Genomic DNA, 22,979 nt, shown 5'->3' with positions numbered 1-22,979 from the left:
GCTGGCTATTTGACCTACCCGAATACTGCTAAGATTCCAGCAGATTTCCTTGATGTTGACGCTTCTATCAAAGGTGATCCAGCCATGGCGCTGAAAGTTCCTCTCTGCCTGTGGCTCAGCTAAAGCTACTCTCATGAAGCCTGGATAACGCTTGCACAACTGGGGGATAAAAGGACATTGTGAAGGTTACCTGATAATGCACCAACAGGCTGTGTTTACAGTGCCACTAAAGATGCTGACAAACTGATATTATTATTTATATTTTAGATCTACCATGTTTTGTATTTTGAAGTGTACCAACATTGGAATATGTAAAAGCAGAAGATTTCTGCGAAAGCTTAGGATATGGCGCTCTCGCGCAAAGGGCAGCAGCCCTGAAAGCTCCTGGATGTTAGCTTTTTCAGACCCTTAAAAATGCCTATCCAAGGCTACTCAACTTTTTTTCCCAAAAGGACAGGACAGTGGGCGTATAATTGATTTTGTTTTGATTTTATAGCCAGATGGCTGTAAATGCAGAAGATTTAGCCAAATGGTTGCAAATGCAGAAGATTTAATATGTTTTGCAGAAGACAGAAGATTGTCGGCAAATGAGGAAGTCTTCGGCAGGAAGTCTTCTTTGGCAGCTCTGGTGTACGTATGATGACATGAATTATATGCTCAGGTATATTGCATATCTGGTAAATATAGTAAAATTATTTTACTCTTCAAGCTTATACCATATAAATGTAGTCATTTTTACAAATCTCAATCAAAATATTAAATATCTGGACATGTTACATACACTGGTGCATGCATGCACCTGGTCCATTTATGCACCTGGTCCATTTAGGCATAGATATGTGTGTTTCTGTATTTCTGTATTTGGGCGAGTTCTTTTCTTCTCATAGACAATTTGTACAAACTTGTGTTTGAGATAAGCAATATTAAATGCAAAGTGGGCTCCTAGGTCTTCATTTTATAATTTGCAAATCTAAACTCAACAGTTAAAACATTACAAGCTACAAGTTGAAATTAAAATCTCTCTTTTTTGTTTGTAAACAAGTCATGACAATGGGGGAAAGATAACGAAAATCTCAATTCCTTTAAAACGTAGTCCTCGTGCGATGTCTAGTGTATACCATCTGAACGTGCTCAAAATTATATGTGCTTCATGCATGAACAAAATTCCTCTTTAACTCAATAGTTGTGGAAGAAGGGTCCAAGTCCATGGAGTTGGGCCTTTCTTCCATGAAAACCATGATAAGTGTACGTGGAAGACTATTTAGAGAGTGGATTTTGGCTCATATTTCACACACATGAAAGAACAATCTGCTGGCAATAAAATGCTGGGTCTACCTTATTTTTGTAAAAAAATTGGAGTTGGGCCCTTCTTCCACTTGGTTGCAACATGAATTTCAGAACATGTGAACTTACTGCCATAATTTCTGCCTTTGTAATAACCGGTGCAACATTGCGCACAAAGAGGGAGTATGTCTTGTGTAGTGCCCTGGCTTTGGGTTCCTCTGGTTCTTTCTCTCCTTCTTCCTTCTCTTCTCCTTCTTCTTTCCCATCTTTGATTTCTCCACTTTCCTTGTCGGTTGGTTTGCCTTCTGATGCTTTGGAATCCTTTCTGTGTTTCTTGCCTAGAAGAGGACAAATATATAGTTTGTCTATCATCTCCCATCCCTAGTCATAATTGTTATCTTTCTTCTGGTGATGCCGCCATTTTTTTCTGCATTTCTCTATCTTGCAAGTGAGGTTGTCAAATTCATGATATAGACATAAAATATTATGGTCAAATCTGCCTATATATGATTGTTTGGTGCTGCAGTTACTTTAGATAAAACATTATGTACAGAAAATCGTGGATTATTCCTTTAATGCACTTGATTTCCAAATTTCCTAGTTGAAGGCCATTTTAAAATGCATTGGATGTGGCGGCATACAAATGAGTTAAGGTACTTCAGAAATACCTAAACAGAATTAAAATCTCAACAAGCCCTGTCACAATAGTATCTCAACACTTCATAATTTCCCAAAGATGATGTTTAAAACTCACTTTTTTTGTCGCGATCATGCCTCTCATCTTCAGAATCTGATGAGTCGCTACTGCTGCCACTACTACTGCTTGTAAAGCTGTCACTGCTACTACCACTGTGGCTCTCATCTGAGCTGTAGTCTCGCTTGCGTTTTCTTTTCCTGTCATGCCTCTGTCATGCAAATTGAAGACAAAGGAGCAAGATCTGGTTGATACTCTTTGCGATCAGCAAATCATTAACAGCTATTCAATTCACATTTTAAAGCCTATACTGTTTCTTTGCTATTATATATATAGTCCACCAACTTATTCTTCAAAAATCCAAAAGACCTTTGATTGACACTTCTCTACCTATGGCCAACACTTTTGTAAGTAAGAAATTAATTTTGAATTCTGCAGATAATTTTGAATAAGACAGAATTTTGGAACACAACATGTGATCAAATTGGTGCAAACTGATGCACAACTTTCATCAAAGGTTAAATACCTCAAACTTAGTTCTCATGTTACAATACACAAAAAAGAAGTCAACACAGAAAAGGATATTAAACAGCAAACAAAGATAACAAAAGACTAATTGAAGTATACAATTAAATCAAGTAATATTATCTTACCGGGCTGCGCTCTTTGTCCTTGTCCGCCTGCAAACACACACAAACAAAACTGGCATTAAATCATGAATATATTTAATTTAGTCAAGTTTTCATCTAGTGGAGGCGTGGGATATTAGCTGCCGATATTTGTCAGATTTGTAGCTAATTTTGATGGATCTTGCCACCCTCCCTCTAAAAAACCCCGCCTACATCACTAAGCTAGTCTCTGACCGTCCACCACAAATGGGATGTAATGTCAGCATTTCATTTTGTGAGATATTGGGCAAGTAAATTCTGGTTATTCCTTCATGTAATTTTACATGAAATTAGGGTTAGGGTTAAGGTTAGGATTAGGGTTATGATTTTAAGAATTAGGCTAGGGTTAGGATTAGCTTTCATGAAGATCAACCCAAATTCTCTTCAAAATAAGCTTTACAGTGATATATTACATGCTGCTATTACTCGTTTGAGTAGAAATCAATAAATGGGTTGGGAAAACCTTGTTTTCTATTGTTTTTAGAAGGTTCAATAGACCAGATCTCAAAATGAGCTCTGCTAACATTACAGCCCATTTATAATGGATGGTCACACATTCTGTTCTTTCTAACCTTTACCAATCATCATCACATGCTGGCTTACCTTGTGCCCTCCCATCATCAGCTTCTTCAACACCTCAGACACAGAATGCTGTTGCTTTTTCTGTCAAAAGGAACAAAATGAGTTTAAATATCAGTGGTTATAGACTGGCTGAATTCAGTTCTTGTTATGAATGTTACCTCAAGGAGATATTAGAACAGGGCTCCGCAAATAGCGGCGCGCGCGCCACATGTGGCGCGCAGTGGCTTCCAGAGTGGCGCGCGGCGCCGCTTAGATTTAAAAATAAATAAATAAACAATGCGATTCCCATGTTATCCTTGTAAAGACAGGCTAAAATAGTACAAAATGTTGCACCAAATGGCGTCATTTGCACCTCAAATTAAAAAAAATCGATAGCTTCACAGGGGGGAAACCCCCCCTCTGACTCCCCCTGCGAATTCGCAGCCATTGAGTGGCGCTTTGCAGTTTTTTTTAAATTTCATGTGGCGCTTCAACAAATCTATTTGAGGAAGCCTGTATTAGAACATCATTTGTATTTATGTCATTTCACAGAGCAACTGAAAGCTTTTTCATTAATACTCATCACAGCAATCACAATTGCAGACGACAATTAAAATAATATTCAAAATGCCACAAAAAATATATTTTTAGAACATCCATTGCCGTCAATAATTATTGTTTTGAATTTAAAATGAGCAAGAAAAATAAATTAATTAGCAAAATAACAGATACATTTGATATGATATGATTGGTTGATGCATTCATGTGACAAGCCAAATCACTGGGGAGTTGAATTTTCTTCAACTTGCAAAATTGACATAGTCTTTAGAAAAGAGGCGAGTATCAATTTATCGGCTTGACGCTATAAAAAAGAAGTAAATACAGAGCAAGCATGCAATTCGCTTTTCAGCAGAAGTGATTGAGTATAAATTCAGCTTTAAGCTCAATCGGTATACGTAGGGTGCTAAACTCTCTACAAGAGTTCAAAAAGCCTCTGCAGTGTTATTTCTATTCTTGTCGACAATTTATCTTGCTTGAAATACTCCTGGACAAGGAACTTACTACTAACTATCCTGGTCTACCCGTACGAAAGTATGGGAACTGATCCTGGCCAAGATGGTTAAACCTTTTTGGGAAGCTACCTAAGCATGAACTTGAGATACTGTACATGTTAGGCTAATATTATTATCCACATTTATGCCACATAGATAAGGTGTAGAACAAGGGGTAATTACTGCACTTATATCATATCTGGCAACTTCTCAGTGCTTGGTTCGCGATAATCCTATAGTGAAGATAATCTCCGTTATCAGGAAGAACCCGTTACCTTCAGCTAAGTAAGTTACGTGCATCATACCATTTTAATATATCTGACACTGTGATACATACCTCTTCCAATGTTGGTCCTTTCTGTTTCTCAGCATCAGGCTCCTGAGGAGTTTCCTTTGGTTCTGCAGGTGTGTCTTCTTTCTTTTCTTCCTCATCTTTCTCCTCCTTTGATTTCTCTTCTTTTTCCTTACTCTCATCTTTCTCTTTCTCATCTTCCTCTTTCTCCTCTCCATCTTCTTTGTCTCCATTCTGGTCGGTAGGTTCTTCCTTCTTTTCTTCATCTTCTTCCTTCTTCTCCTTTTCAGGTTCTTCATCCTTTTTCTCCTCATCCGTTTTCCTGAAAATAATTGGATTTGCATTAATTGAACCTATTATATGATATATGTAAGAACAGATCAAAGGACTGTTTAATGCATCCACAAAACTCTAATCCTCTGATAAACGCCCCTCAAGTCTTTTTGAAAAATTGAATTAAATAAACGCCCCTTCCCATTGAAACAATAGATTGGTCGTTTGGATGGTAAAAGTCCCCCCCCCCCAAAAAAAAGGACCAGCATACATTCTCACTCAGATCTACAACTCTCTTAGGACCGGAGGCGCGACCTGACAATTCCAATTCCAAATTTCTCTCTCAAATGCACAGTTCAAATACATTGACGTCTATTGTAAATTGAAGCAATGTGATGCTACAGTCCTGTTATAATGGTATATTGGCAAACATGAACTTTTGGGGAACAGGAATTTTGAAACACAGAATACAACTTTTTTGAGCTTCTTCATGTAGGATGCTTTTATTCCATGAAATAATTCAAGATTTTTGATGAAAATAGCACAAAAAGAAGGTCTTTCAGAAAAGGTTTTCAGTAGGAACGTTTGGGATCTTTTTGTTGCCTTACTATCCCGGCCAGGGCTACAACAATTAGTGGTCTCTTACTCTTTCTTCTCATCCTGTTCATCTTCTTCCTTTAATTCTCCATCCTCTCCATCAGTAGCAGCTTTCTTGTCTTCACAACCTTTAGGTCCTTTCTCTGACATCTCTGATGCTCTTCTTGACCTCTCTGAGGTACTACGCTGTCGGCTTGGTGTTGACTTTGGTGAAGGAGGCTGATCTAGGATAGTCATGTCAAGCTCTGTACCACCTTCCATCTTGATCACAGCTATGTATGTATAAAACACAACATGCACCATGTTTAAAATTTGGGCCAACACATGTACACTACAAGATTCATATTGGGGCCGCCTGCACATGTTCACCACCGCCAAAGGTACTTGGCTGGTACTGTGTAGTACCAGTGCAGTACTGCTGCTGGTGGGTCTTGTGCAGGATTGGTACTATGTGGATACTTTGTGTACACCAGTCAAGTACCTTGGCAACAGTGTACCAGTGCAGGGGGTCAGCCCTGTTTATCATAATGAGCAAGTTGTTGATGATTTAGTGGTCTGCAAGGTGGCAGGTTCGATTCCTGTGTTAGTGCATTGTGATTTTTATTCCGGAGTTTACACCTGCACTTGCTGATTTTGCTAGCCTTTAGATTTCTATTGGTAACACACTGTGTGGGTTAAAGTGTTCTTTTCTTATGTAAAATGTATTGAAAAGGCAGAGATTAATAATAGCTCTAAGAATAGAAACACACACTGCTTCAGTCTTAGGGGTTAAATTAGTTCACAACAAGATTGAACCTGACCATACTGTCTCCATGCCTATAATTTGGTTCATCTCATGTTCGGTAGTGAAGTAGGTGCGTATTTCGCTCGCCGCAGTATCGAATCGCGCGCGTAAAGTTAAACGCCCTGAGTGTACACGCACACGCACAGGGGCGGTTTGTGAGCACGCTTGCGACGCAACCGCGAAAGAGCATTGACGTCACTACCAAACTTGAGGTGAACCAAATTATAGGACCCTTACTGCTATCACATGCAGTGTGGCATGATTGCAACCAATCCTTGGATCATTATTGACCTGTTTGCACATTAATAATTTATGTTAAACCAAAACTATTTAAAGATAGAAAAAACACTATTATACATGCAAGGACCACTTTGTCAAAATATAAACACCCTGCAAATAAGACGCATACATAACGTATTTCGTCAAATAGTCGCCCCCCCTCAAATAAACGCCCCCCACCACTTTTTTCAACCAAGATGTTTCAAAAATGCCGATATTTCCATGCCATCTTATGTAGTAAGCTTACCAAGTTCCCCACATGGTCAATAATAGTGTCAATAATTGGCGAAAATCTGGATTGGAAACCCGGATGTGAGCCAGAAGTCAGTGTTTCTAGTTTATATTTCGTCATTTTAGCGTTTTTTATCATTCTAAAATTGACCTTGAATAAATGCCCCCCCTTGGGAAAATGTAACGCCCCCAGGGGCGTTTATTTGACGAAATACGGTATGTACAGTTTGGCAACTAGCAGTGTAATTAGCCCTAGTAACTGCCAACTACACAAAGCTGAATTTGTAGGAATGCAGCAATCTGGGCAGTGAGTTAAATTAAAGCCTTACTTATTGTATCATCTTTTTTCAGAATATACCTCTTTTTTTTTCAAAACCGATTTTTTGGCATATTTGTAATACTTACACATGTTCCAACTTACATCTATGAGCAAATTGTCAAATTCGCCCTTTTTGTAGTAAAACGGGATGATTTTCTGTTGGTCCGACATATTATCATAATTTTCAGATTATGATAATATGTCGGAACGATCGCAAATCTTAGTCACTTATGAAACCAGTTTGGTTGCGCTCCCTCCAACATGTGCAGGGAGCATAACCAAACTGGCTGCATAGGAGACTAACTCTGAGGCCGCAACTCGTCGTCCTAATCCAAAAAGTGTGAGATATTTCGCGTGATATGTTCAAGATGTTGTTTCTTTGCAAATTTCCAATGTTTTTCGCGTACAAATGTATTGGGAACTTTCACAATGATTGAATATTAACTATTTTATCATTTTGGAAGAAAAAAAGAAAAATCTAAAAATTTAAAAAGATCTTACATTAAGGCTTTAAGGTCATGACCAAGCTTCAAATTGAAAACCAAAGCACTGTGCAAATCTAGACCTATTAGGGCTTCAAAGCTTACCAGCATCAAGAAGTTTAATGATCTGTTGTGAAGTATCTGCATCAGCTTTGGCCTCATCCACAAGACCTCTCTGAAACACATCTAGAAACACAACTAACCGGTGGTGCACTGCAGCCAGAGTTTCTTGGTGGCGTTTCTCAGCCTCATCTGGATAATACTTGAAACGAAACCTAGTGGTATCATCAAGGAAAAAGGATGCAAGCAAATAAAGAAAGCATTACACACAAGGAAGTGGTTAAGTCTGTGCTGAAAAGTAAGAATGCTAACCACAGCCCACATCACCACACAAAAGAGGAAAATATTCACCAAAAAATGCATGCATGTCTGATGATATATGGCATTCCTCAGGCATGTCTTTTAAAATGTCAACAAAGCGTATAACTTGAGAGCATGAAACAAGATTGCCAACGTGTGCAAAACATATGACAGAAGAGTGAATGCCATGATGATAGTGTTCGTTAACAATGAAACAAGATCACTCGTGGAAAGTTTGTTCATAAAATGCAACTTTACAAAATTGCAAACTAGGCTGATGTACGGATATTGATGTGAGCAATTATACAGGGTGAGCGTCATTGCATGAAAGCTGGCACTCTTGTTTCATTTTGATCTTTTATCACCCTCAAATGTATGCAAATAAATTAAGGCTAATTTTTAATTTATTTGATCGTAATTAATATAATACTTCATCTCTTGATACCTCTTTCATTTCAAAATGTGTGTTTATATTTTTTCCTGTCATTCAAATTTCATATTCCAGAACACATTCATTCACTGAATATGAGAAACTTTTGATCTTGCATATGGTAAAAAATATTTCCAAAAATAAAGTCTGATGTGAAAAAACTGGTAATATAATTTCCAACTGGTTCTTAATATAGTGTGACCAAGATTCCTGTTACCACCAAAAGCCACATGGTCTTAATTTGAAATGACACAATGAAAGAAACCAATGCCACTGCTTCCCATGTGAGGAACACAAAAATGAACATACAGAAGGTAAAAGGGGAAATAACTCTTAACAAATAAGCTGTAAGAAAGTGAAATAAGCCCAACTTTACCCACTCTCTCTTTCTCTCTCACTCCAAAGTCATACCGACCTCCTACCTCCTGCAAAAGGATTAAGTTAGTTTGCTATCTCCATCATAATATACTTATGAGTGGAGTAACTTCCCTCCTGGCGAATTTGTAACCCATCTGATCTTGCTGGATTCACACGATGAAACTATCTTAGCTGTCGTTTTAAAAAATAATCTTATCTCTCAGCGGAAGCTGCTTCGGTATGTAAAATATTCTCGCGAGAAGGGGAAGTACATATATTTTCCTAGCGACTAATCCTATCATTTGACTCCTTGTTTTGAGTCATGAATGGCCTAAAACTAACACTGCTTTTGGCGCAGTGTGGCCCTAACAACTAAGCTTGTGATTCGCCGTAGATCCATGAACTGTTCCATTGCGGGACAGGTAACAACATCTGTGCTGTGGAGGGGAATTTTGTTACATGTTATTGAAGTGCATAGTGTGGGGATTGAAAAATTAAATTGATACAATTCTTGCTTACGGCAGAAATCCTGCATCATCATATTTACTGACACAGTTTTCAGGATCATAAAATTAACTTTTCAATCCCTATGTATACACTTTCACAAATACAGTCCAACCTCTTGTATCCAGTGTTCGAAATAAGCACTTATCCTCTTGTCCTCTTGTCCAAAAATCACTGGGGACAACCAAATTGAGCTATGAACTTATCCCCTGGACAACCACTATATTTTACCTCCAAAAATATGACACATTTTGGGGACAACCAAAATGTTTTGAGGACAAGCAGAATTTATGCTTCAGTTGTCCTCGGGACAACCTCCATATTTTCCTTATTTCGGACACTGCTTGTATCCGGTGGGACCATTGGACGGAAGTGAAATATCCGCATAATGAATTATGTGCAATTCTGCATTAAATGAAGATAACATATCCAGATAACAGAGAGATGTGTATAAAGAGGTCCAGGATAAGAGAGGTTGGCCTGTACACAACAATTACACACAGAATACAACATTAAATATCAAATAAGTAAATGCAAATCCTTCAAAAACAACAATTTAAGTTTATTAACTGCTTTATCAATTCTTGACGATAAAATAAATTTGAAACCACGGGTGAGAAACAGACATAATCTTGCTAACCATATGGGTCAGTCACTTCTTACTGTTTTTAATTGTTGGCAAATCAATGATGATCTTATGGATAATGCTTTGTTTTAGTTTGATTTAAATGTGAATGTTTGCTTCCTTTTCTCACAAAAACAATTTTTTTTCTAACTAAATGTTCTTCTACTAAGTGGTATTTAAGTGGACTACAGCATGACATACCACTATGTTTGAAGCACATATTCAGTTCGGGGGCACTCATAATTCATGGACGTCTCAGTGATTTCACTTACGGGGTCTGTGATATCACATACGTGGAGCTTTGTTGACAGCTGGGCACTCGATGCAGCACATCGGAACGAAGCTGAGTGTACTAAAATAAACTTTCCTATGTTTAGCAAATATCTACCTGTGCAAAAATTATATCTATCTGTGCAAATTCTGACAAATGGTCCCAGAACACACTTAGATTGCAATGGCCAAAATCAAATGTTTTGAAGTAAAAAATCCCACAAGTACCCGAGCCTGCACTCTTATTCATAAATTGGATAGTAAAATTAGCAGGCACTCAACTTGGGCTAGCTACAACCCTGATAAGGCCTACTCACAAAATTATGCTATGAATTATAAAATGTTCCGCTGCTTTAAAAAAATATTGGCTTGTTTTGTGCCTCTAGTAATTAAGTTTGACTTTGAAAAGGATGTTAAATACCTCAAAAACCAAAGTGTATCCTCTGTCACCAACTGCTTCATTATCAAATTTTGGATAATCACATTCATTATTCAATTCAATTAGCAAGAAATCTAAGTCACATTCAAGACCAATATGCTTACCATTCTTCATCTTTATGTGCCAAAAAGAATTCACTAAGTTGTGCTTTCTTATACTCCATCTTGTATTCGTTGTATTTGCGCACAGCTTCCTGGTCGTCTATATTGTCATCTTGAGCAGCCAAGAACGCCTTGAAGCTCATCATGGGGCCTGTGGGATCTATATCAGGACCACCACCGCGCCCACGATTTCTGAAGAAAGAACAAACAAATGGAGTACGCGTACTAATTGGATGGTAATAAATGCTACACAGCAGGGCTCAAAATAAATGAGGGCTAGGCGATGGAAAATAACCTGACTTGCCAAGTACGGTCGGTCTGGATTTCTTTTATCCTGAAAGATGCTATATATCGTTATGAATACGGCAGACGGCCGAATCCGGATTCGTCTTTTGGTAAATTTATTTTACGAATGCATTACATTTGAATTAGAGAACAAGGGATCAATGCTGTACATGATAGAGGGCAGCATATCATTTTTTTAACGGAGACCAGATGATAACAGCATAAATAAGTAATCAAAAGAGGGCGGCATACAAGGTTAGTTGACGGTGCATCACAGTACGGTCACCGACGGCAACCGTAAAAAATCGATATGCTGCCCTCTATAGATATAGCATTGATCCCTTGTTCTCGAATTCAAATGTAATGCATGTGTAAAATGAATTTACCAAAAGCCGAATCTGGATTCGGCCGTCTGCCGTATTCATAACGATATATACTAGTAAATGACCCTTAAAAAAATGTTTGTTTTCGTTGCAAATATGAAAAATTTTCTGAATTTTTGTCTCAAAGTATTTTGGTCAAAATGAATCCACTTCTACCAAAAACTAGCCCTTTTCAATTTCATCTGGCTCAAAAAGTCTCCAAAATGCAAAATATGGGTCAGTCAGGGCTGTAGAACTAGAACAGGTTTTTACTAGGCAAGATCAAAACAATTCATGAAATAGTTCCTGTGACAAATATCGGCCTATGGCAATAAGCACACACGAGGGCTATTTTCAGTACAATCTGTTCAAAATAGCCCTTGTTAATGTTATCACAAAAGTACCTTGAGGCTTACTATACATACAGGCAATGTTTTGGATGGTTTTATTCGCTTGATTTATTTTAGCATATCTTTCAAAACATACATGTGTTATTAAACTTTGATGTAACTTGACGTGTGGAGTGCACACAGCGGGAAAAAGTGGGCAATATGGGAAGCTCATTGCAGGGAAATTCGTACAGCTCGCGGGAAACAAGAGCTATGGGGAAAAATTTTTTTTTTTTTTTAATTAAAAAGAGAAAAAAAAATCGAGGAAAAGTTGTCCAAATATTTCTGTCGAATCCGTCCCATCACTCACCTACGTGAAAACAAGCAAGTACATGTACAACAACGTGTGCTACTGACAGTAGCGGACACAGAAAGTACTGTACGACATCTGTACATGCACGATGCATGCGCAATTACTGCAATGCAGTCAAACTGCAGTGAATGCATGATCACATATTGAATTGTTGATAAACAAATCATGCGGCATCATCGGCACTGCGCCCAAATGAATGCAGAGTTCCGACGGTCGTCTATTGTTCTTTCTTTCTTTTAACTCATTTTACAATTATAATAAACTTAGTTCTCGTAAGTTTTAATATTCTCAATCTCAAACTTGTATTTTGTATTGTTGTTTGGCGTTTGTTGTTGTTCTTGTTCAATCCATCCATCCATCCAATATGTTGGCATGACATACATCATACATGTAGTTTTCATATTAACATGCGCATTTATGATTGATGGGTGGGTGGGATCGGTGGGTCTTACCTTTACCAAAGTTACCGTAAGAGTGGGTGGGTAGCTAAGCAATAATTTCACTTAATTGACATCACGCTTTTGACACAAACCTTTTTTCAAGAGTTTTATGGGCATTGACGGCCATTTTTTTCGCGGGAAAGTGTAACTAGCTTGCCGGGAAAAAAACATTTTTTCAGGCCGTGGGAGTGCAGTAAATGGCCAAACATAAATTTACTGAAAACCAACTTGAGACATTTTTTGTCAACAATCCTGGTAAATGTGACACGATCCGAGACCAAATGTCAGACATTTTGAAAATTGAAAAAATGGAGCAAAAGGCAATTTTGAGAAAAACTGAAAATGCGTGTGAAATTGGGCAAAAAGCACCAAAAACAGGCTGAAACTAAATAAAGTTTGCGGAAATGTTGACTTAAAAAATGAATTCAGTTATAAAACTGAAAATTCTCATGCCTGGAAAAAGATGAGGAAAACAACACTAGCAAACAAATATCCTTTTGCCTCCATGCAAGATATTCTTATAAATCTCCTTCCTACCTTCCCCTGCCTTGTCCCCATCCTCCTTGTTGTCCTCCACCAAATCCTCCTCCTGGTCCTCCACCATATCCCATGTCATTAAAACCGCCTTGGTATCCTCCTCCATCACCCCTGAAAAAAATGTTACAATAATAGTGGATGCATGTCAATGACAGGTCCAGGGGCGTAACCATGGGTTGAAGAGGGCCAGACTGCTAACCTCAAAATATTTTTGAGTGACATTGGCATAGCAAAGCTGTGGTTTAGCTTGTTAGTACTGAATTTCATTGGTTTCTGCATGCTGTCTATCACACGGTAGACAGCTGAGCTAAGATGTGAGTATATAGTGCATTCTAGAGCATAATACGCATAACGAGATCGCAGTACGTCCAACTAAAATGGTAAACAAGTTTCTTTATTTCAGAAAAAGAGGCGTTTTCATGGCGGTAACTTAATTTTTGTTAAATAATATTTAACTAAATAAGAATAAACGATATGAATTTTTATTTTTAGTATCCTCTACCATGTGATAGACGACAGGCAGATCCAATAGTTTATCGTAGCTGGCATAAAATATTGGACATGCCTATCATCTATCATTAATTAATCTCTATTACCCGGTATACATTTCTCTTACCAATCCCTTCTCATTCGCTTATTTGGAGGACTCATATCTCGACCCCTTGGTGGGCTATATCTGTCCCTTCTACCGCCTCTGTCATAGTCATTGTAGTCTCTACGATTCCAGTCACGACGCACCTCTCCTCTGTCTCTCCTCCTGCAAACATTCAAACATGTTGGAACAACTCTTAATATCAAATCAGTGAACATTCTCAGTCATCTAGTTGAATTTGGGTATAAATCTAAAACTGGAATTCCTATTTTGGTAGACTTGCAAAATGAATTCTTGAACCTATACTCAAAAAACACATAAATTAATCAACAAAATCTGTAATTTGAGTGGTTAATAATACATGTATGTCGTCGCAAGTTTGTATTTTGTCGTCATCATACACCTTACCTGTCTCCCCAGTCTTCACCACCTCTTCTTCTGTCATCTCTTTCCCTCCTGTCATTGTAGTCACTACGCTCACGACGAAACTTGTCCCGTCCCCTACGCCTGTCGTACTCTTCATCACTGTCCATTCTGTCACCAGTAAGAATTAGTCACTGCAATAAAACATTTAAATCATGTGAATGCAACCACAAACCAGACATGGCAGGAGAACACCACAGCAGCTGAAGGGAGTATCCCATCATGCATCACAGTGCATCTGCTAGCTCCATAACAAATGTATATAAAAAATAAATAGCTATGGATAGATTCACATTACTAAAGGGTACGCGAGGTACTGTTGGTGGAAGCAGCCAAAAAATCAATATATTATTGAAAAATAACACTTTGATGTTTTGCAAAAGTTCATGCTACAAATCAGATACTTTGAAAACTAGCTTGATTTAATGTTGTTAATGAGTTATACATACGTTTTACAAAAGTGTTGTTTCAGCCCTCTTTACAACATTTACTCAATAACCACAGGACCTATGAAAGTATATCTGTGATATTTATATTCTTATAATATAATTTAGTGGTTTAAACCTTTGATGACAACACAAAAATTTGCGTACCTGGAATTTTCAGTCGACACTTCAAGTCTCTCAGCCTATATCAGAGTGAACCAGCTATCGCTGAACAGAGACGGGGGTTGATACAAGCTATCTAGAGTCTATACTATGACCCTATTTTTGGGTCAAGTGTCCGAAAGGTCGCTGACCTCTAATTTGGGTTGCCAGTCTGCTGATGGAAGTCAAAGTGTCGACTGAAAATTCCAGGTATGCAAATGATATTGTTGTGATCAAAGGTTTAAACCACTAAATTATGTTTACTACCAACACAGATGAACTTTCATTCTAAGACACAAAATATGTTGAATAAAACTGAACCCGGGAACTTGTGTATTTTTTTTTTTTTGCCGCCAAAGACATTCTGTTCAATAATTCAGTGTTGAGTGGGGATTCGGGGTGGATAACTTTCATTCAAATTTCAACATTAACAAAACTTTGTTGCAAAAAATTGCGCCACTGTCCGACCGAAAAACAATAGCAACGCACTCTAGCATCAAATGCGTAACTATTGTGTGCAAATTTGAAGCTAGAGTTCTTGAATCTCGAGTAAGCTGTGCACTGCATGCTGGACCAGGGACTGCCGTTTGAGAAGCGCGAGATCGATCGACCCTTTAGGGTGGTACTACACCCCCTTAAAAATTTTGTGACTAATTTTGCATTTTTCTCAAAAAAATAACTACACACTGGTAACAAAAGTTACGTATATTACAGGGGCAACAAATCCAATTACTTCACTTAAATTTCAGTGATTCAAGACAAGTGGTTCATTATTTAAGAAATGGGGTACATTCTAGCGGTACCTGACTACCTCTATCCTATCATAAATAATGTACCGGTACTGCTTGTCTTGAGTCACTGAAATTCCAGTGTAGTAACTGGATTCCTTGCCCCTATAATATACATACTTTTGTATGTAGGGGTGTAGTACCACCTTAATTGCTTTATGTAAGCGCGATTTTCTAGCGCCTTGAATGGTGCAGGATTGTTGTCCGGTGAGCAACCAACAATTTACACACAATTTCTCTATTTCAATATTACCGTACATAATCTTTGCACAGGCAACAAATTATGGTGGCTATGGTGATCAATTTTTCATTTTATATTGCTAATGCTATTTTAATTAGGCAAGCAATTACAGCCAGGAAAACTTGTAGTTTTATACAAGTGCATATTGCGACTCAAGGGGAAAACCCAGCTGATGATTCCACTCTTGATGTAAACAAATGAAGTCGCCACACAAATTTATCGCATACCTAATGTTGGGATGAGGCGAAGCAGACACGTGGAGTGGAAATTTCCTTCAGCAGTCGCATTCACAAAAATGACAGAATACAAATTTACCAGTTCTTTTGCAGATATCGATACGGTATATGTGGAAGTCATGGAACTCATGTCTTTTTACCGATGTACTCTTCTGGTGTGCGGTTGATTTTATAATTGTATTATTTATCGCAAGATGAAAATATTAATTATACATTTTTTTTAAAGTTTTAAGTCAACTTTTCTTTTTAAAATAATATATGATTCTGATGATTCCATAATTATATTAATTTTAAGCAATTTTTAAAAACAAAATCAAACAGCAAACTATAAAAAATTTCAAGTGTTTTTGTTGTTGGTTTTTTTGCATCCACTAAAAAAAGATATATATGTTAATTTAATGTTGTGAAAACAAAATTGTGAAGATTGCAGGAGAAGATCGAAAGAAATGTCAGATTTTGTAACGTAGGCTATTTGTTAGGAAAATCACGGACAACTGAAAATCACTCCCCTTGTTTACTCCAGAAGAGCTTTTCCAATCGCTCTTCTATAGCTCCTCTCAAAAAACTCCAGAAGATACAAATTGAGCCTAGTCCTGCTAATTTCAAATGGCAGTCCCTGCTGCACGCTCTCAAAATGTAAACACCTTGCAGTTCTTCTCTGCCATAAACTACATGCAATTCCTTCAATATTATTTCAAATTATTATTAGGGCATGCGCCATGAATTGGGGTATAGGAAAAGGTGGGGGTGTTACGTTTTTTCAGTTTTTTTAGGACGTTTCGCCCCAGATATCAAGAATGAAGAGGGGTACTAAACTAGTTTTGGTCTCATTTTGTTGCTAATTTATCTAGCTAATATTGTGGAAAGTAAAAATTTCACACTGTTTTTACTTTTTGAGATATTGCAATTCATATAGCGCAGAGTCAGGGGTGGAGCCTGAGGTGCCTACGGTTGAGGTGCCTACGATTGAGGCATGTGTTAAAGTATAGGGAATATTGATTTTTTGTGCCTCCCGAATTTATTTTTTGCTGTAACTTTGTAACCCAACAAGGTATTGAGATGGATTAGGTACCATTGTTTTGGTATTGATGTCTAGTTTACAATGTGACCAGTTTTACTCCAAGCTAGGTTGATTTTGTTGCAAGTGTGCTGCAATCTATGTCATGGGGTTCTAGGTTTTTCCTATACGTTTGTACTAAGTATGCATTTATGCTCCGAAATGTTCTGAACGTCATATTTCTCAAAGTAGTTGCCCTAATTCGGTAAATGTTAACATATTTTGAAGGAAATTTGATGAGGAATTCAGATTTGCCATTGGTTTTTGTGTAGGGCATGAAGGAAAAAAGTTTTGACTGATTATGTCATAAAAATCATAAAAATTTTGTCCAACTTTTGAACACCCTATATCCCAGTTAGGCAACATAACTCATCATTACAAGTTTGCTTCTTATGAAAGATTACAATGTTAATTAGCACATCTAAAAAGGTTTTAGCAGAACAGGTTTTTATGGTAGTAAATAAGAGCGGAACAAAAATTTATACTTTTTGGACCAAAATATAACTTCTCCACCCTATATGATATTTGTAGCACCCTGTATATCAACTTATAGGTTGCAAAATTGTTTTCCTTACACTTTCAGCTTTACAATGATATAAAATTTGTAGGTTTCTGACAAACCTAAGATGAATTAAAATCATTTGAGTGTGAAAGCATGTTAATACATACGCGTTATATAACAGCATATGTGATTGGTCGATAGGCTTTTTATGGTAGTAAATAAGAGCTTTCTGGTCGTAAACAAGCTGCGTCAGAACCGATGAACGCTCGCGAGTAGGATATACGCGCGTACGTACATGTATGCTCGCGAGCTATTTACATAAGCGCGAATGATGTCCGCGATGTCGCGTGCGCCCAAACACGGTGGACTGAGCAAGTAAACATTTTCTTACAATTAGCAATGGAAAAACTTTTAAAAAGGATAAGAAATTGGTAGTTTTAGTCTAAAATGACGATATTTTTTAGTTGTGGAGGAAAATAACAGCACGCAGAATGTTACGTATGTATGCCTCGGGCATAAACAATCGTTTAGTCATGAAAATATATGAATGAACCCCTAATTTATTTTTCTGATTTTGAGCATGTAACACATTTAGCCCCCAATTCATGGTGCACGACCTTTACTAGTTTTGTCGAAAATAGCATGGAAATGAGGCCGCATGTGGACAGCGTTCGAGTTTCCTGGTCTTTAATTTGATCACGATATGTGATGTGATCAAGCAAAATCAGTCGGAACTCAGAAATATTGATTTTGAGGTATAGCCAAACAAGTAATCCTTTTGTTTCAATTCAACTGATGATGTAGGATCGCAAGTTGAGTGAATTCGTGAAGAGATTTCCTTGTTTGAGTGATAGCAGGATACGGGACGTAGGCTAAAATAGTACTTTGACCTGCTCTGACGTCTGAATTCACGCGGAATCATTCGTAATACCAGACAGCAAATTTAAATTCACCTGGCATACCTACTATAATTACTATATATGGAACCAGACATACACTGACACTATGAATTAAATGGCTTGTGTATGACATGCATCGGGTGGATTTTACGATCGAGGTAAGGTTTTCGGTCTGTCCCGGCATGAATATTCTCATTTTTCTTCATCAAAGATGCTAGCGATACATGTACAATGTATGTCGATTACCTCGATGACCACTTTTTTGCGGACACTTTGATAACAAGAACCTTTCAAACTATGCCCAGCGAGGTCATGTCACACTCGGTGTGACGTACCCTGAACTCCAAATAACTTTCGCAAGCGACAGACAAATTGCAGGAAAGCGTGCCAATTTAAGCTTCCTGTAATATCTATTGCACATAACATACAAAGTCACAAACTTACAAACTTCAATATGCACTTCAAATACAGCAGACCAGCTGTTAATTATTACCGATCCTGTAGAATAACTTACATAATCTTCAATTTCATGGAATCCCGTTGCTCAGAATTGCAAATCTCATTTTTATCTGTCAAATGCGCTGTGGATGTGCTCAGAGATTTTATGATGCGCTTCATTAAATCACAGGTGTGAAACTGACTTTATACCACTCGAGCGCTTTCGCAGAAAAGCGAAGCCTCCACCTCGTGGCGCTGGGGCATGACGTCATCATGGACGTGTGTAAAATTTCCGACGGCCGGGCGCCATATAACCCGTTTTGTGATTGGTTCAGGGGTGTGATTTATCAGGATTTTTCCTGATTTCAGGATTTTTCAGCCCAATTTTGTGTGTTTTAGCCCAGTTTTACGCTATTTTTCATGATTTTTTATTAGTTTCAGGATTTTTCCTGAAAAGCTAATCACAGGCCCCTGTTGGTTGCAAAAACTATTAATTGCAATCGTATAAAGCCAATCAATGAACGCGAAGGCCTTAATTAATGTGACCCCAAAACTACTTTGATAATTGCTAAGCCAGTCAGCGTGCTCGATGCTTAACAACCTCGTAGAGGTTTTCGAGAGGCGAATTCACGTGGTGATCCAGCGATCGAGTATAAATTCAGCGTGACAACTGCACTCGCAGGTGCAATAAGGCCATGTGTTTTGAGTTGGGGGATTTTTGCCGGACATTGCATATTTTTGGGTAATCGCGCCATTTTTTGTTTAGAATTAATTATTTCAATACTTGTACATGCTACTATAGGCAAAGTATACATATTCTGAAAGGAAATTGCATGAGGAATCCAAAAATGCAGATATTTATGATGTAGGGGTAGTGCTAAGAAATATATATTTTAAGTTATAAAGGGAAAATTACCAAAGATCAAGTGGTCCTATTTAAAAAATGCCTTACCCTACATCAAAACAGACTCCATTTTCACATTCCCCACATCAAAAGCTTTCAGAAAATATATAGTTTTACTTTGCTACCTGTTATGGTGCTCAAATTATGCATAAGGGTTAAAATCGCCATTCAAAAAGGCGCTGAATTTGATGAAATTAACAAATCATGTTCTGTCTAGAAAAATTAAGTAATTAAAAATACAAGAATGATAGGTACATATAAATTCAACATAAATTCAACATTACAACAAGTTATTCACAGTATTTTGAAATTTGTTGTCCAAAATATGAAGTTTGTAGTTACATGTAGTAAGTTACACTTGTATACGATATCAGCAGGATTTCAACAGGATTTAAAATTTAAAATAAGTTTTGCTGATTTGCAGAATTCAGATCTATGTTTACTCCTTTTGGAATGACTGTCTCCTGGGAAAGTCTTGTACAAAATTACTTTATGTTAGAAAGATACAGGTACCGGTACAAAGAAAATTTTGCAAAAACTGAGATGAAGACAGTGCTAATTTAAATACACATGATCAACTTAATATGTATATTGAAGTGTCTTAATGTAGATGTAATACATGTAGTCTTTTGAAATTGTGAAGACCAAGTGGGTTAGGGGGTTGAGCCATGCATCCCCCACCTGAAATGAGCTGGCTAGCTAACTCAACCACCCCCAGAAAAGAAATTTTCAAACGCCCTAACTCAACCCCCCAATATATGTGAAATTGAAAATTGGCCCGGTAAACACACATTTTCACCTTAATTTTGGGCTTAAATATAGTGTACAATTGCCATTGTTTTGCACAATAATCACACTGAAAAATCACAGTAACACAGTGTCCACCAGGAATTTGTTTGTCTTTGCCCCTTCAGAAAACTTACCATGATGCGTCACTGAACATGTAAAATACCTGACCCCCCCCCAAAAAAAAGGATTTTTACCAAGACAATGTATGTAAATTAAGAAGGTTATGTTTGTAAGTTAAATATTTAAATCTGACAGAGTATATCAAATCAGAAATACAATCCTGATAAGTTTTCGCAAACTTCACCCGAAAAGAGCATATCCTGAGCCGGCATTTCCCGAGCAGCCATATCGTTAGCCGAATCCAGCCTGGCTAATTAATTTAATTAAAACCCTAAAACTTGGAGGATTACACATTCTGAATACTCAATAGTATTCAGGCTTGTCATATTTAGGCAATTTTACTCATTTTGGGCAAAAAAGCAAATCAGAAACAACATGTAAATAAGCTGGAGCAAACATTAACACAAAAGTGCATATCATGGGCCAGCATATCATGGGCCGACTCCACCCTGACATTTTTTTCGTTCAGCTGCTATAACTTTTGAAGTATACATGCTATATTAAAAGTTAAGGTACCAATGTGAAGCACTCACTAAGAGCTTTAATTTGGTATATAATTTACCTATGTAGGTATCTACAGTAATTAAACAATTCAACATTTATGCAAAAAATTCTGCGCAAATGTCCAGGCTCCAGCCTATGAGACCCCCAACTCATAACACACGGCCATAACAATACATGGACACAATCACTGACATTTACACAATGTAATAATGAATTATTTATGACATGCATGGGCTGGATTTTACGATCGAGGTAAGGTTTTCGGCCTGTCCCTGCGTGAATATCCTTAGTTTTCAGGCTTTTCAGCATTAAAGATACTTGCGATGACCAGTTTTTTGCGGACACTTTGATAACAGGTAACTTATAGGTCATAGGGTAGAAACGATAGTTGTACAATTGTACAAAATATACATTTTGTTATAGCCTTAAATGTTTACAAAAATATATTGGTCCACACGTTGACGTTGTGCATGTATTCAGTTGTTCGACGTATACTTTCAAACGTCATTATAGGTATCCATGCTAGGTGAATTCAAATTTGCCATCAAACTGCATCATTTTATATCAAATTAAAGCCCTTGAGTAAACAAAGCCAAAAATGAAAACCTTTTTTTCATAGCACTTTCCATAGCAAAGTTACATCTTGTCAAAGATTGACTTTCATCCAGCGCTCGAAATAAGGCGCGTCCTTGCGTCAAATACCCGTGAAGTGGGCGCGGACCCGCAAATTTCCTACGTTACGGGTCAGCGTGACCCGTAAAAATTGGCCAAGAAAAGAGCAGAAAATCCTAGTTTTGTTGTTGCACTGGAAAATTTGGTTTACATAATACGTCAAGCTTCCTGAGTTACACTTATATTTTAGTTTCATATCAAGTTTTCAACCCGGGTTTTCAATTGTCTGCAATCTACATACTGTGATCCCCGTAGCTAATTCACTCTCTTGAAATTTCAAAGACAACCCTTGAAAATTTCGGACCCTTCAAAATTGGTGAGGACCCTTGCAATTTCAAAGGCAAGGGTCCGGAGGACCCTTGGATTTTTCTTCTTATTTAGAGGCCTGTTTCATCAAACAATGTCAAAAAGAATCAGCTAGCAAAATTCCCCAAAACGGCATTTCGGGGGTGTTTCTAGATCTTAGTCTCATGATGATAGCAGCTTTTTTTTAATGGAACTGCTATCAAAATCCTCTAAAATTCCATGTGCAAAGTGACTTATCACCATAAAAAATCATATATTTGGGTCAAGTGAAGTATAGAAAACATATTTATGTAGGTTTCTTTCTTCGGCCAGTTGTTTTAAATTTCTATGTAAAAATGCATTGACATTCATTGTCGGCGAATTTGGCCGACTAGCAAATGTGTTTGCCTGGCATACCTACGACGAAATGAACGATAGCTGAACAATTGTCCAAAATATACATTTTGATATAGGCCTAAAATTATGTGCACAAAATCTTTGGTCCATACATTGCCAGACATTGGGATGTTATACGCATAGATTGTGTTCTGTGAACTGACAAAGCTAAAGTGCAAGCCACAACAAAGCCGAGGCCAAAAGCTTAGCAATCACAATCAAAATAATTCAAATTACTAAAAGTACCATAATTTCACGTGAATGTCGACGATCAAATCTATAAATTTTCACTCCACATGCATCCAATCCAATTAGAATATCATTTGTCTGCATAACTACATTAAAATTCGGAATCTTACTTCAATTTTTTCAGTGTTTGTATGTGCACTCCTCCGCTTAATTTCTCGATCAACAGCCACCGATGGTTTATACCATTTTTACAAAGGATAGATACCTGTGTGATGTATTAATTATTGTACCATACAGACTTGTAGGAAAATGTAAATTTAATTTATTGACCAGCCTGCATATATAATAACTATTAAATCTTTGACATGATATACATTTTACAAAAATAACGTCACAAATAGCCTTAAAATTTAAGTAATTTCAGGAGAT

At 37.4% G+C, this 22,979-nt stretch overlaps 1 protein-coding gene across 1 annotated transcript in view; it reads right to left on the bottom strand.

Annotated features, from left to right (window-relative positions):
* LOC140144601 (serrate RNA effector molecule homolog) overlaps positions 1–22,827 on the bottom strand; it is a 49,139-nt gene extending 26,312 nt beyond the window's left edge. The window contains exons 1-13 of the mRNA XM_072166418.1: positions 22,721–22,827; positions 13,929–14,077; positions 13,545–13,685; positions 12,929–13,039; positions 10,606–10,794; positions 7,622–7,791; positions 5,471–5,693; positions 4,597–4,873; positions 3,250–3,309; positions 2,632–2,658; positions 2,039–2,189; positions 1,414–1,622; positions 19–159 (exon numbers count right to left, since the gene is read on the bottom strand). Coding sequence (XP_072022519.1) covers positions 19–159; positions 1,414–1,622; positions 2,039–2,189; positions 2,632–2,658; positions 3,250–3,309; positions 4,597–4,873; positions 5,471–5,693; positions 7,622–7,791; positions 10,606–10,794; positions 12,929–13,039; positions 13,545–13,685; positions 13,929–14,053 — 1,824 coding nt within the window. The 5' untranslated portion in view covers positions 14,054–14,077; positions 22,721–22,827. The remainder of the gene's footprint in view (positions 1–18; positions 160–1,413; positions 1,623–2,038; positions 2,190–2,631; positions 2,659–3,249; positions 3,310–4,596; positions 4,874–5,470; positions 5,694–7,621; positions 7,792–10,605; positions 10,795–12,928; positions 13,040–13,544; positions 13,686–13,928; positions 14,078–22,720) is intronic.
* Between the last annotated feature and the right edge of the window lie 152 nt (positions 22,828–22,979).

The sequence above is a fragment of the Amphiura filiformis genome, unplaced genomic scaffold (genome assembly GCF_039555335.1).
Source record: "Amphiura filiformis unplaced genomic scaffold, Afil_fr2py scaffold_65, whole genome shotgun sequence".
NCBI lineage: Eukaryota > Metazoa > Echinodermata > Ophiuroidea > Amphilepidida > Amphiuridae > Amphiura > Amphiura filiformis.
This window is presented reverse-complemented; position numbering and strand designations above follow the sequence as displayed.